General features: G+C 36.3%; 1 protein-coding gene across 1 annotated transcript in view; it reads right to left on the reverse strand.

The window, feature by feature from the left end:
- Positions 1–2,665: 2,665 nt before the first annotated feature.
- F5 (coagulation factor V) overlaps positions 2,666–16,513 on the reverse strand; it is an 87,977-nt gene continuing 74,129 nt past the window's right edge. Inside the window, exons 19-25 of the mRNA XM_063105905.1 lie at positions 13,600–13,671; positions 12,605–12,708; positions 12,037–12,192; positions 9,620–9,764; positions 7,440–7,591; positions 4,473–4,655; positions 2,666–2,812 (exon numbers count right to left, since the gene is read on the reverse strand). Coding sequence (XP_062961975.1) covers positions 2,666–2,812; positions 4,473–4,655; positions 7,440–7,591; positions 9,620–9,764; positions 12,037–12,192; positions 12,605–12,708; positions 13,600–13,671 — 959 coding nt within the window. The remainder of the gene's footprint in view (positions 2,813–4,472; positions 4,656–7,439; positions 7,592–9,619; positions 9,765–12,036; positions 12,193–12,604; positions 12,709–13,599; positions 13,672–16,513) is intronic.

Genomic DNA, 16,513 nt, shown 5'->3' on the forward strand with positions numbered 1-16,513 from the left:
CTCCTCTTGGTCCATCCAGAGAAGTAAATGGGGAAAGCATTTATGGCTCTTGGAAAGATCCAAGCTATTTGGCTAATGCTTTTTCCTGAGTTTGCCAAAATGGTCCTGAACTTGAAATATGGTGATTATTGAAAGTTATTCTAAAAAAGTGGCATAAAGTTTCTTTCTTTTAACAACTTAAATCCATGTTTCTTCTGTCCCTTTCATATTTGTGATACACTCACAGTCACTCTGTTCCAACTTTCAGTTAGAATGATTAATATTTAGTATTTTATCTGTTGGTTTCTCCTTCCAAGTCATGATTACACTGTGAGTCATTTAACTTCTTTCCATAGCAACAAGTTATGACATAACAAACAGTGGACTATGTTATGTCAGTGGAGGATATACTATATAGCCAAAGTTGTAATTCCATCTAAATGAATTCAAAGAGAGAAATAAAACACGAAAATGCTTTTAATTTCAAAATAAGAGAGGTTTTAATATTTCTGCACAGCATGAGATATAGACCAAATATCTCATTGATCCATAAACAAGTATTTTCCAGATCAATAAATAGTCATTATTAATTTTCATGTCTACCTGTCTGGGACTATGAATCAGAAACATTATAACTTCAATTTCTATTTTATGGAAGAGAAACCAGACTGAAAGGCTGGGAATATGATCACCTGGTTTCTGATTTCAACTCTGACACTAACAAGCGATAGTCTTAGGCAAGTTGTTTAACCTTTGAAGCCTTATTTTTCTCATATGTAAGATAACAAAGTTGGATCTCGTGCTGTGTTCTCATCTCTTTCCCTACCTGTGACTCCACATAATTTTCTTGCCTCTCAGTAGATTCTAGATTAAGAGAGATCCTGCCCAATTCTGCAGTAGACAGACTCAAGATTAGCTGCATAATTTGTGCAGCTCATTGCAAAATCAAAGTGTTGGATTCCTTGTGAAAAAATTAAAGATTTTGAGGGTGACAGCAGAGCACTAAACTAAGCATGGGGTTTTTCTGAGTATGGAGCCCTTTGAGACTGAACAGATTGTACAGCCATGAGGCCAGTCCTGCAGAGAACAAAGGAATGCTTCCTTTACCTTTAGATGCTCTCTTTTCCTCTTAACAGAATGAAAATCTTAGAGAAATTTTGGTGAACCAGTGACATACATCATGAAAAGGAAGAAATAATGGGAATACAAATATTAGAAAGCCAGTGTTTTGTGGATGTTTGAAGCTCTCATAGATATACACAAGGCTCACCCCACGTAGGTGTAATAGGTAACTCTGCTAGTTTCTAAAGATGTTCCCAATGAACTATGCCTCCTGGTATGCACCCTCTGTGTAGATCCTTCCTGCACTAAATCCAGACTGGCCTATAACTTGTGTTAACCAATAGAATGAGGCAAAAGTGAGGTTGTACCAGTGTTGGGCCTTGTCTGTAAAAGTACTGGAAGCTTATGCCTCCTACCTCTTGGACATTTGCTTTTGGGAGTCTGAGCCATCATATAAGAAGTCAAGCTATCCTGTTGGAGACATCAAGTGGGAAGACCATGTGGAGAAGCCATGTAGTGAGCAGAGGACCATTGATGCCAAGTTCCCAGGGATGAACGGGGAAGTTGCTGGAGGAGATTGAGGCCACAGAGAGAAGGGCACTGAAAGAAAACTTCAGCCGCTTGCCATTTTGGCCAGGGGCCAGTTCTGGCAGGAATGGCTAGCTGCATTAGGATGTTCCAGTGCTCTGCCTTACAAAGCTTAGCTTTCCCTTAGGTGAGCCTATATTCTGAAACAGTGCGTCATGTAGTGCCAGCTAGAATGAAACCAATGTTTCACATTCAGTTCTCCCATGGTTATTTTTGGTTCAGTTTGATGTCTAATGACCACTAACCTTGAACATCAATATGTGCAATCCGTCCCAAGGGAGACCAGGACAGATTCACAAGTGCAGTGGGACTGCTGAAAACGCACTTACCTGTTCCTTTACTCACGGAGAGTCAGAAAAATCATTGTTGTATAGGAAACAGGGTATTTTAAGCACTTATTTCATAGGTTAAGATTGTTTTTCTATCCACTGTCAAGAAAAGCAAATCATTTAAAAATCTTATCTTTGGGGCTGACCAGTTAGCTTAGTTGGTTGGAGCACAGTCTTACAACCCCAAGGTCACAGGTTCTGATCCCAAGCCGGCCAGCCACTAAAACAAAACAAACAAGAAAGACAGAACAAAAAATCCTCAAAATCTTGTCTCTGTTTCTAGTTCCTTTAAAGAAAAATGTAAGAATGAAAGTTATTCAGGTCTATAAATGGTTTAAAGAGTAATACCTTTTTTATTAATGTGTATAGAATTTTAAAAAGCTATAATGAAGCATGTTAACTGCATAAATATTACCTTATCTGGCATTTTTACAGATTGTGGAAGATAAGCTATTTTCTTGTTGGTTCTTGATATTTTCCCATCTATATTCAAATTAATGCAGAAATAATAGCTATCATCTCACTTAATGGTAACAAGGAATTACATTATAAAAGTTTCTTATATAAAATTTTATTCTCTAATAGGAAAAAAGAAATAATGGAAAATTGTTATTTTAAAATTGTTTAAAATAGCTATGAAATACATCGCCTGCTCTAAATGGTTTGAGGTCTTAAAGAGTCTCTCTTGTCTTTTTGAATATTTAATTCTAGTAAATATCACAGCCAAAGAGTTCCAGGCGAAGCGCAATACTTTGATTCCATGTTTTAGGAATGATGCGGATAAATCTGGAAATGATTGGTGGCTTGAAAAAATTCTTCACATGTCCTTTGGTATTACTATTTCCTTCAAAAATCTGTAAGCAAAATATGAGAAAATATTTAATGATGGTATAGAAATCTTATAGATAATATTTTTCATCCTATTAGCTCAAGCTGAGAGCCTCAAAGAACACATATGACACTATCATAGAGATGATCCTTAATCAGTTATGAAATCACATGCCAGATGGTTCCCTTTAGGGATTCATCTCATCAGTGATCTGAGTCAATTAGGGAAAAATAAATAAATCTGACGTGCCAGTTTATAAATAAATTTATTTATAAATAAATAAATAAATAAATGAATCTATAAATAAATTTATTTATAAGTAAATAAATCTATAAATAAACTCATTTATAAATAAGTAAATAAATCTATAAATAAATAAATCTACAAATAAATTTTTCTATGAATAAATCAATCTACAAATAAATTTATGAATAAATCAATCTACAAATAAAGTTATCTATAAATAAATCAATCTACAAATAAATTTATTTCTAAATAAATCAATCTACAAATAAATTTATTTCTAAATAAATAAATCTATAAATAAATGTATAGATTCATTTATAAATAAATACAACTATAAATAAATAAATATGCAAAACTGTCTCACCCTTTGTGGTTGTGTGCCTTTAAACAAGTTATTTACATTCTCTGATTTTCCATTTCCTCATTGGCAAAATGGGCATAATTAAATTTTACCTCACAGAAATTGTTGTAAAGATTTTAAAAATGTATGTAAACATATGACATGTGCCTAGTAAGTGCCAAGTAGTGGGCATCAATAAATGGTTAGCTATTACTAACATTTAAAATAAAAGGCAATCGTGCATTTTTATCTATTTATTCGTTTTGGCATATAACCTATATCTTCAACTAAATTGTTCTATGTGTTTTTTTTTCATCCTTAGCAAGTTCCCCAAGATTTATACAGCACAGAAGCTACATCACTATTTGTTTGTGACAATAGTGCTTCCCTGTTGTGAGGATATCCAGTATAGTGAGAAATAAAATAAACCAAAACAAACAGACAACCCAGAAGTTTAAAGGGAGAGAGACAGTTTAAAATTCATTAACTGAGATAAGTGTTGAGCATTTGATGAGAATTCAATAAATATCAGTTCCCTTTTTCTTTGTTGCCTCTCCTGCTGGCTTTGGCCCAATTCCCATTCCTGGAATACCAGGCACACCTCCTTAGCTTTGACTCTGGTGATATTTTTAAGCCACAAAACTAGGAAGTAGAGGAATTTAGGAATGTAACGGAGTAGTTCATCTTGCAGGAAATCTAGTCTCCACATCAGTAAGGATATCAATTGATTTCCATTTAATAGCAATATGACACAGAAAGGTTTATGGCCTTGGGTATTTGATCAGCCATGAATAACAAGTATATCCAAGGCAATGCTAATATGGTATTATTTGACAGTGGAAGGTACCTTTCTCAATCAGAGATAATTACGCCTCACAACATCCCCTGGTGTTTTGTCCTCACTATTTCACTGGTGCCCTGTCAAAGCAGAAAGGTGATGTGCATGGTCCCTGACCCAAGACAGGCACCTGCAGAACTAGGATTTCGAAGACTTAAAGAGGTGGTACATGGTGCATATTTGTCAAATGCAAAGTACTATTCTTCTCATCACTGCACAGTTTTCAAATTGCTTTCTCTGTGCCATGATGCCACTCTGTACCTTGTCCACCGTGGAGGATTTCTGCCTGTAAGGTTTCCATTCCACTCCCTTATCACTGTAGTGGATGGCATAGCTCTTCACATACATTTCAGAGGACAGAGACTTGCAGCCCTGTGTTATAATTGCAGTTATTTTCTTGATTTTGAGCAGATCAATTTGTAACCACTGTTCCTTGTTGTTTGCCTATGAGAATGTCAAAAACATGTGGGTAAGGAAGATGTTAGAAACCTTTGCTTTTTTTAGACTGAGATACTCAGAAATGCACAGATTTTGTTTCTGTCTCATCTCTTAGGATTCACTGTTTCTTAAAAGCATTCCCTGTTTCTTCATGTTTGTTGCGACAGCATATGTATACATTTCTATTGAAGTATTTCACACATTGTACAATAATTATTTGTTTACTGTTTGTATCCCTTACTGACTGCTTGAGGACAGAAGCTAATTTAGTTTTGTTTCCTGGTACTCACCACAATGTAAGGCACACCATCGGTGTTCAGTAAATACTTGTTGAATGAATAACTAAATGAATATTACTTGAGAAAATTATTAAATTGCTAAATTGTCTGTAAATATTATTCTTAAGCAAGTTTGTTTAAATACTGTTATGACATTTATTAAATACTGTTATAACTGCAGAGTTATCTGGGAAAGAACTGGATAGCATCCTCTCTATTTAACTTATTTTAGAAAATCCCAACTTCTCTCTTCTTTTCACTGCTAATGTCAAGTAGCAGAAATAGTCCAATTTCCTCTTTTCCGATATTTCAAATACATGCCATATTTGAGAGCCCTGAGAAAGCCATAAGTGGGGCTTGATACACAGCATAGTAATTTTCCTGTCTCTGACATAACAAAATGGTTAATCACATGTTTGGTGACATGCACTTAGAGAAAGAAGATCAGAAGGACTAATTGAGTTTTAGAGTAATCAGAGAGAAATTTTCACCTTTGGGAGATTTATCATGCCCCATAATCTCATTCAGTTCTATGTGAAATAATGAATATAGATGTATTTCCTCTGCATCACTCATAAAAGCATGGGTATGTGTGTGTGTGTATGTATATGCATGTACATGTATATTGTCACGTTATGTGTATTTTTAAAGCAAATTAATTGAATTAAAGTGATTGTACTAGAAGATTTTTTGTTAATTTTTCTAACATTCTCTAGTGACATCTGGATGGAGTCTTAGTGAGTCTTCAAATCAAGATTGTACTAGTGATACAGAATATAGGTAGCTAGAGGATTTTGTAGGCATAAAAGAGGTACGACAGTTTAGTCATGAAGAGATGAACATCTGCATGTATGTCTGCATGTGCCTGGCTTCTATTTTCAGACTCCTAAGATACCCTATAGAGACATCTCAAACTAATGAAAGGTTAAGTGAAACAAATATTTCTGACCCAGAATTCCAAATTGAAAATGTCAGCATTAAAAATTAAAATTAGCATTTCATCTTTGGGGCCTTTATTATATCACAAAGACTTAACAGCAAATTATATAGAGAACAAATTACTTTTAAAGGTTATAATATGGAGGGGGGCTCACAAGTTTATACCATGAACAGGTCTAAGGGATCACCTGTTAAAGAATTGGATGACAGATCTCTTTAACAATTTATTATTTAGACTATTATATAAATATAATATAATAAACATTATTATTTTTATTATGTTAACTTCTCTGGGTGTCAGTTTTCCCCTCTGCAAAATTGCAAAATGAGGTGTTTTGGGCTGTTGCAAATGGTTGAAGTAGCACTGGTCTATTTGCTGGGAGAATGGGATTTCAGTCTTGGTTCTGCCAACAAATTAAGCTCAAATTACTTAATCTCCTGTGCTCTTAGACTTAAAAGGAAAAGTCTGGACCACATGTTTTGTAAAACCTCTTGTTATTCTAACACTATGTGATTCTATGATGGTCCAGGATGAATTTTGAGGGACAGACCTTGGTTCCCAGGACCATCTGTTTGAGGTCCAATCTCTTCTATTAATACCACTAGCATCACAGCTCTTTTTTTCTTTCTGGTGGCCTAGTTTAAGAATAGGACCTGGAAACCTATAGACACTCCGGGGAATTAGAATGTAGGCTTCTTAAGGGAAGATAAGAAGATAGAAAGTAGGGAATTTGGATTTAGTTGGCTGAAGGGATCATAAATTTACTCATGCCATTCTAATTTCTCAGGTCAGTTGGAGAATTAAATAAAAATGAGTCAACTGCTAACCATTACCCTGAAATTAAGTCACCTGAATTATTCAATGGGCTGATATCAAAAGCGACATACATATCTGTAAGGTGTTTGTTTAATTTAGATCACTGATTTATAACCTTGATTTTGCAACATTTTACCATGCCTCCAGTTGTCTCAAGGAATGTCACAAAAATTTTAAAACATAAGAACAAAAAAGTTAAATGGCACTCTTAAAATTTTTAAAAAATCATTAAATTGTGAAGAAAAAAATAAGGGATGATGTTGCAAGTCTAAGTCATTTGTTTATCACTAATGTGAGTTGTCTAAATCAGGAGTTGGCAAACTATGGCACAGTGGCCAAATCTGGTGTGCTGTTTTTTGTAAATAAAGCTTTATTGGAACATAGACATGTTCATACACTTACATATTGTTTATGACTACTTTCTTGCTATAATGGCAGAGCTGAGCAGTTATGGCAGAGAATATATGGCACACAAAGCCTAAAATATTTACTATCTGGTCCTCTGCAGAAAAATTTTGCTCACTCCTGGTTTAAATCAAGGCTAGACCAAAAACCATGGAGATGATAAGTGATTTCTCCATGAGCCAAAGTTAGAGCTAAAGGTGTCAAGACAACAGACATCCTAGATTCTTGGACCTAGACTTTTAATCTGCAGAAACAGGAGATGGTATTCCTGCTTCCCAGATGTTGCCTCCAGTGAGAGTCTTGTTTTCTCTTAGAGAGCTGAGAGAACTCCATGTATAGAGGATATTTCACCTTGGCTTGCCAGGCATTCACACGGCCCTGGGCATTAAGACGGGCACGTGAGGGTTCCCAGTAATCTCCCCACCAAGATTTTTTAAATGAGGAAGCTGTGATTTGCTTGTTTTCTATCTTCCCACTTTCCATTCCCAGTGGTGTGGAGCATCCTGTCAAAAGAAAAGTAATGTGATTAATTACACACCACCAATATCCCCTGCATGGCATTTTGCACTGCAGAGGAGACAAGAAATAAAATCACTACCAAGGAACAACAAAAACAGTGATCAAAACAATGAACGTTTACCAAGTGCAAATACCCAACACTGTTCTCAGGCTTTACAGGTATTCCTTAATGCTCATAACTATCTCTGCATTACAAATGAGAAAATAAATTACAGAAAGAAATAGTAACTTGCCTAAAGTAACACAGGCAGAGAATCAGAAACTGAATTTAAGCCTGCACAGTCTGACACCAAATACTGTGTTCTAGACATTTACACTCATTTCCCTCCTTCAGAGAGTCATGGAAACTTCAGTATTTGCCTTGAGGTAGACAATAATCCTAAATTATACATACTCACACACACACACACACACACACACATACATATATACGCATACTGTGTTTCTTCGTCTAACAACAACTACAAAGAAGATATAGTGAACTCTTTGTAATCACCATCTAATATTTTATTCTTCAACCCTTGGAGAGTGATTCGTGTTATATACCCTTTGGAATTTTGCCAAGGTGTAATTTGCACATCATATACAGCAAGGCTGATCTGTGAGTGTAAGAAACAGCCAGTGAGCAAGCCTAGTTGATTGCCCATCATCTCTGTGACACTTTGTTCTTGCAAGAAAATCACGCAGAAATTTTCTTGAAGTGATACCTTAATTTCTCCATTAAAAAAAAAAAGCCCTGAAAAGAATGCCTAATGTGAATGCTATCAAGAAGTAAAGTAAGACAAAAGGAAAAAAGTGATGGTTTTTGTATAGAATACAGATGTTTTAAATAAATTAACAGTTCAATGTCACATCTAAGGGTAGCTTGACTCTACGATCTGAACAAATCTACAATTTCCACCATATACCATATGAAAGGAAAAAAAAAAAACAAACCCAATGATTTATGGAACTGTTTCAAGAAGTGCTCCTGCTTGTACAAATTTGTGTTCTATATGGGAGATATATACACTACTACTATCTGGGCATTGGCAAAATGCCTATATCCATATATCTCATAAATGTCAAGGGTTCATTGTACCATTATCTACTTTGATAAGGAGCCAATTCCAAGGTTCACCTACTTTCTCCACTGAGTCATGACTTTCTTCCTTCTATCTTGAGAGAAGGTTCTGTAGCTCCCCAACAGGTATGCCATAGCAAGTACCTGGTGTGCGTCTGTATTGATCCTCTACCCTCTCAGCCCTTGCGCAGCCAGGTGGGGCCTGGATCAGCCAAGCCCTGGGTCAATAGCTTCATTCTTTTACTTCAGAATGCTAAGCAGCTACTATTTTTTTCTAAGTGTGCTTTGAAGTGAAAAATATTGGAAAGCACTGCTTTAAGAGTCAGAGGACTCTTAAATGGTCGATAAGACTATTAAACATTCTTTATGTTTATGGTACAATTTTTATGACCATTTATGATTACCTGGATTTATTTATACCACACGTAACATTGCACCCCATGAAAAATAGCTGCTTACATAGAAAACACTTGAATATGTACATAGGCTACAAAAGACAATATAGATTAAAGTTATAATTTCAGGAAGTTGGAAAGCAGATTCAGATTTTAAAAACATCCATTGATCACCAAATATATGCCAGTAACGTTCCTTTATACTTTCATTACATTAAAGATTGAGTGACTCGGAAGACTTTGGAAGAGTCAGGCCTAGTCTGAACTTCAGGTAGTTCTTATTGAAAATGGGCTATATATGAGGGTAATTCCAGCTATGGGGTCCATGTCATCCAAGCACTGTTCAGAGAAGTAGTGCCTGCCCTCTGGCTGGTAGAACCAGTCTCAGGGTAGATCACACTAAGAGTCTACCTGAGTAGAACCTCTGCTTCACAAAGATTTTTCTAGGAGTGCAAGTCATTGAAGAGAATTAAAAATCCTACTCATTCTTCCATACCTCCCAAATCTTGATTCTGTGAGTGGCAGTGAGAAAACAATGCTTCTTTGTTCCTTACCATTAGCCTCACAACCTTGCAGCTCCAATCGAAGGGTAGGTCTGTTATAGGATCTGGTTGGAGAGATCCTAATATATCTAGCCATAATAGGTGGATCAAACCGATTGTCTTTTATTGTAGAAGCATCTAAATTGCCATCAAAATACTAGAAGAGAAGAGAAAATCTTAATTATGTAACAATTCTCTATAAAGTGATTTTATAATAATACTTTGATCTAATTTATTATCGTAATATTAAGTTTTCATGGGGCATAAACCAAACCAATTTGATCTTTAAAAATAATTGGGAATACTTCCACCTCCAGGAATATGGTGTAGATGTACTTTGTCGTATTCCTCCTGCTAAGTACAACAAAAAACCCTGGACATTATATGTAAAAGAAACATAGAATGACTCTGATAGGAGAGAAGAAGGCAGACTGATTAAGCTTCTTGGGACCTAAGGAATAACACAGTGGTGGGTTCTCTGGGTTTTCTATTTGTCTCATATATCCCAGATTTGAAGATGAAGTTAGCAACCTGGAAACACTGATGAGTACAGACAAAAAAAAAAAAAAAAAAAAAAAAGTCCCACCGAAAGCCTACTTTCTCTAGCCAAAGGACCAGGAAAGGGCAGCCTAGCAATACAGAAAACTTTTAGACAACTTCTCTACTTCAGCCAAACACCACAGAAAAAGCTGTGGCCCCTCCCCCACCCACATCAGCAAAGGGTGAGTGGGATCCTAGACTTCTATGCTCGTGAGACTAAGGAGACTAAATGCCACGCCTTTATTGGGGTTGTGTCAGAGAAGGCCAGATAGAGACCCAGGACTTTCATCTTCTCCAGGCTCTAATGAGGCTCCTGCTCTGCAGTATTGGTGGACCACATGGGGAACTCCCATCTCCACCCAGCAGCAAAGAGGAGCAATCCCCTCTAAGGTGCCAACCGAGGACTAGTGGGGAACCTGGCCTTTGATCTCCTCCTGGCAGTTAAGCAGGCTGTGCCCCTCCCCTTACCTTGCCAGAGCAGTGTCAAAAAAAGCCAGGTAAAGTAGAAGAGAAGAGCAAACAGCAATAAGATTGAAAACAGAAAACAACAGAGAAAAATTAATGAAACAAAGAGCTGGTTCTTTGAGAAGATTAAAAAAAGAAAATTGACAAATCTGTAGTAAGACTGACAAAGAAAAAAAGAGAAGAGATGCAAATTGCAATATAGGAGATAAAACAGGATATATCACTATGACTCTGCAGGCATCGAAAGATTAATAAGGGAATACTACAAAAAATTCTACACACATAAACATAAGAACCTAGAGGAAATGGACAAATTTATTGAAAAATACAAAGTATCCCAACTCACTCAATATGAAATAGATATTTGAATAGCCCGGCAACTATTAAAAAATTTTGAATTTATAATTTAAAAATTTCCCCCAAAGAAATATCGAGGTCCAGATGGTTTCACTGGCAATTTCTACCAAATGTTTAAAGAATTAACACCAATTCTAAACAATCTCTTCCAGAAAACAGAAGAGAACACTTACCAATTTATTTTATGAAGCTAATATTACCATGATATCAAAAACAGAAACAGTACAAAAAAACAAAACTATAAATCAATATCCCTCATGAATATATATGCAAAAACCTTTTAGCTATGGACTCAACTGCAATCTGTGTTCTGTCTTCCAATACTGATTACTAGGAATCATAATTTAAGATTTTCATGATTTGTTCTAAGGTATATTGTAAATAATTTATTATTAGAAATAGCTAAATGATAATATGGAAAAATAGAAAAATAGTAAATGATTTACATAAAATATAAACTCAAAGTTATCATTATAATAATGGCACACAGACTCCTTGCATTCAGATATCTTTCTTTGGGGAGCAGGGTTAGGGAGAAGAGGAAGAGTTAGGGCTCCTGCTTGAGTCTACAGAAGTTCCAGCAGGTGAATGTCATTCCTCAGGCATGGCCCCCAAATAAATCTGGGAATCCCACTACCTCAGAGAATTACTAGTATTAACAGTACTATTTTTTTCAGATATATTGAAATAAAGAACAAAATAAAATGTAATAGTAAAATCAAAATTCTTGGTGGCCAATTCTTAGCATGAGCTCCTTGAATCCCGAGACCAGATATTCTACTCTGCTGTATACCATCTGCCAATTTGAGAACTCTGGATATTAAATTTGATGATACAGGGTTTTCTCCCCAAGTTTTGTGGGATTTTGAAGTTTCAATAGTTCTGTTTATCCTTTTAAATTGTAATATTCAGACCAATCATATTACCACTTTCTTCCATAAGACCCTGAGAAAGCTATTCACATTTCTAACACCCAGAAAGATATTTTTTTAAAAAGACAGTCACAGATATAGTCATAGTAACCCTAGGCTGAGTCTTGAGACTTGGATAGAAACATGTATACAAACCATAATATTACTTGTGCTGTTCCCTTTGAAGATCTGCCAGTTGGTTTGGTCAGAACTGTAAGCCACATAGAACTCAGTGGTATAGCAAGATTTCAGGTAGTGTTTGGCACCTTGGGTCTGGATCCCTGTCACCACAACCTCTTTTTGCATGTCCACCTGCAACATAGCAAAACCAGTAAACAGAATTGTCCTTGTCAATGAGTAAACCATGGCCTTAATTCACTTTACAATCAGCTTTCTTTAGAACTAAAGAGCCAGCATCTAAGGTCTTAGCAAACTCATAAAATGACTAGATGCAATATATATTTGAACATACAGTATGTGGATTTGAATTCTAGCTCAACAGCTAACACCTCTGGGCCTTAGTTTTTCATTTATAAAATGGGATATTACCAGAACGAACCTCAGAGGATTGATTTTGAGGATGTGAAGTGCTTAGAATGGTGCCTAGCATGTAGTAATCACTATTTCCCCTAACAACATTGCCAGAAGAACAAGAAAAAAATTCTAAAACACTGTCATTTTTATAATTACATTAGCAGTAAATATTATCAGGTTAATGATATACCTGGATCCAAGGTTTAGAGGCAAATTCAATTGCATGCTTTTCTATGCTCCAAGCATTATATGACCCACCGTTGTTTAATCTTGCTAATTTGGGTTCCCAATAACCTAAATTCAAAGGAGGAAGGAAAAAATATTCTGAATTTTTAAAAAAACAGGCAATTAGCAATTTCTCAAGTGAGTTTAGTCCAGTGGAAAGCCAGATCCTCGTTATTGTACTGAAGTTAGGAAACCAGGCAGTTGACATGGGCCTCAGCTACTAAGCCAGTCCTTAATGATGAAGTCTTGTCTCAGGTCTATGCTTGGTGAGCTGTCAACCACACACATTCCCTCTTGCACACAGATTATGTTTATCTTTTATCAGTTATGTTGTTGTGGCTGCTGCTGAATGTGCCAGCCTAACAGGAAGACAAGAGAGGGGTGTCCTCTTGATCATGACCTCTTGATCTTGGGAAGGGCTTTAAAGTAGAGTGAGAAAGCTTAGGAACTCCTCCTAAGTATGAGTTTCTGACACATAGTGGGTGATCAACAAAGTTTCTTGACTAGGGAAAAGGCCATATGAATGGGAACTATAATGCCTGGGATAAGACCCTGTGAATCTTGCTGGAATACTCTGTTTGTTATTAAACCTAGAAAAAATAAATGGGGAGAGTTTTGGGAATGGGTACATGATCATAAAAGTAAGCTATCCACTTCTCGTCAACTCCCTGTAGAGACACTGGATTGACTATGGACCTCTAGCTCTTGGTTTTCCCCGGAAGAGACTCTAGGAACATGATTCACCATAGGGTGTGGCAGTGATAAGAGTGTACTACAGACTTTTAGCTTCTTTCTCTACGAGATGAGCACCCCGAATGGAGCTGCTTCACTATGTTGTGGTAGAAAAAAGTCTGGAGAGGAAAAGTGACCCATAGGTAGGATTGTCATGTATGGTTTCACTGGCTGTCTACTGCACAATAACAGGAGTTGCCACTCACAGGCTATGATGCTACTACTTACTCAGATACTCAGAAGCCTTGATCTGTGAATCAGTTATGATACCAGTGCTTAGTCCCATTGGCATTTTACATTCTATGTAAAACAGAAAAATGAATAATTTTTGCTTAGAAATTACGTAGTAAATTTAAACACATAGTAAATAACAAAGTAAAAGCTCCATGGCTAGAGATCATATCTCTGATGGGTCAGTAATGAGATATTTTCACTTACGTCATGTGGTACTGACTTAAATATGTCTGATTATAAAATGTTAAACACACTACCAGGACTAGTGCTTTAATAGAAATAGTGACACCCTAGAGGAGAGCAACTGAAATCCTAAAATGCAATTGTTCTCCATCCACTTGTGTCTTAAAATAAGCCATTTTGCATTAAGTAGCATCCCTCATAGGACTATATTCTCAAAAGGAGACCTAAAAATTGAGTAGCTGTGGGCAGCCCCCCACCTGATGGAAGGCAGGAGAGCACCCAGAGATCTTACCAGGAGCCATGGCAGCCCCCCCCAACAGAAGGCAAGAGCATGCCTGGGTACATCACCAGGAGCTATGGGCAGCCCCCTCCTGACAAAAGGCAGGAGCATGCCTGGAGACTGCAGCCCTTGCCACTGCCACAAACATCACTTCTGCATGGGTGGTTCACCACAGCCACTGCTGTAGCAAGGGTGATTTACTACCACAGCAGCAGCTACAGCCACCATTCAGGCAGCCTGCTGCCCACTCGACTGCATTGACACAAGGAGAGTCAACAGTGGAGTCCAGAAAAAGAGAAGGCAATCTCTCTGCTCAAATCCCACTCCAAAGTAATAGAAGAAGCAACTGATCTAGCAGATGATCAGACATCAACATAGATAATAGAAATACAACAACAACAACAAAAAAGAAAATGTGACACCACCAAAGGAATACAGTAATTCCCAAGTACCAGATCCCACCAAGCAGGAAACCCTTGAAATGTCAGAAAAGGCATTCTGAGCAACAATTTTAAAGAAACTCAATGAGACAAGAGAATATTCAGCTAAACAACACAATGAAATGAGAAAAAACGTTCAGGACATGAAGGAGGAAATTTACAAAGAGATTAATACTTTGAAAAAGAGTATAGCAGAACAACAGGAACTGAAGGATTCATTCGATGAAATGAAAAACATAACTGAAGAGTTTAAGCGGCAGGTTAGAACAAGCAGATGAAAGTATTTCTGATCACGAAGATCATCTTTTTAAAATAACCCAGGTGGACAAAAAAAGGAAAAATAATTTAAAAAATGAAAAATATCTAAGAGAGCTAGCAGACAACCTTAAGTGCACAAATATTTGAATCATGTGTTGTTCCAGAAAGGGAGGAGAAAGGTAAAGGCATTGAAAACCAATTCAATTAAGTAATAATAAAAACTTCCCCAATATAGGGAGAGACATTGACCTTCAGATCCAGGAGACACAAAGATCCCCACACGGATTAAATCCAAAAAGATCCTCTCTGAGACACATTGTATCCAAATTGGCAAAGCTCAAAAACAAAGACAGAATCTTAAAAACAACAACAGAAAAGTTCAAGTCACCTATAAGGGAGCCCCCAACAGACTAATAGCAGACTTCTCAACAGAAACTCTACAGACAAGAAGAAAATGTGATGATATATTCAAAATACTAAAAGAAAAATCTGCCAGGCAGTAATATTATACCCAGCAAGGCTATCCTTCAGGAAGGAGGGAGAAATAGTATTTTTCCCAGATAAACAAAAACTGCAGGAGTTCACCACCACACAACCAGTCCTTAAAGAAATCCTCAAGGGAATCTGCATCTGGAATCCAAAAAATGATAATCACTACCATGAATACACAAGAAAGAACAAAACCCACTGGTAGAACAAAAATGCAAACAAGAAAGAGAAAGAAACTAAATCTTACCACTTCAGAAAGCCAACAAACATCAAAGACAAACAATAAAAGGGGAAGAAAGAACAAAAGATATTTAAAACATCCAAACAAGAATAGATAAAATGCCAGGAGCAAGACAATACCTTTCAATAACAACCCTAAATGTAAATAGATTAAACTCCCCATTCAAAAGATACAGACAGCTGCTTGGATCAAAAAGCTAGACCCAACAATATGCTACCTTCAAGAGACTCACATCACCTGTAAAGATACACACAGATTAATAGAGTAGGGACTGAAAAAGATATACCATGCAAATGGAAACTAAAAATGAGCAGGAGTAGCTATTCTTATATTGGATAAAATAGACTTTAAACCAAAAACCATAAAAAGAGACAAAGAAGGTCACTATATATTGATAAAGGGATCTATCCAGCAAGAAGTCATAGCAATCATAAATATATATGCACCCAACACTGGGGCACCCAGATGTTTCAAATGAACACTATTAGAACTAAAGAAAAACATAGAGCCCAATACAATAATTTTTGGGAACCTGAACGCCCCTCTCTCAGCATTGGACAGATCATCTAGGAAATAAATTGATAGAGAAATATAGGATTTAAACACTCTTTAGATCAATTGGACCTCGTAGGTATTTACAGAACATTTCATCAAACAACTATGGAATATTCCTTCTTCTCTATAGTATATGGAACATTCTCCAGGATAGACCACATGTCAGGTCACAAATCAAATTTCAACAAATTTTTAAAAATTAAAATAATTTCAAGTATCTTTTTCAGACCAAAACAGATTGAAACTGGAAATGAATAACAAGCAAAACTCAGGAAACTATACAAACACATGTAAATCAAACAACATGCTCTTGAACAACTTAAAGGGCCAAGAAGAAATTAAACAGGAAATCAAAAATTTCTCGAAACTAGTGAAAATAAAGATGCATCATACCAAAACCTGTGGGAAACTGCAAAAGCAATACTAAGGAGCAAATTTATTGTAATAAATACTTACATCAAA

This window comes from Cynocephalus volans, chromosome 8, assembly GCF_027409185.1.
Source record: "Cynocephalus volans isolate mCynVol1 chromosome 8, mCynVol1.pri, whole genome shotgun sequence".
NCBI lineage: Eukaryota > Metazoa > Chordata > Mammalia > Dermoptera > Cynocephalidae > Cynocephalus > Cynocephalus volans.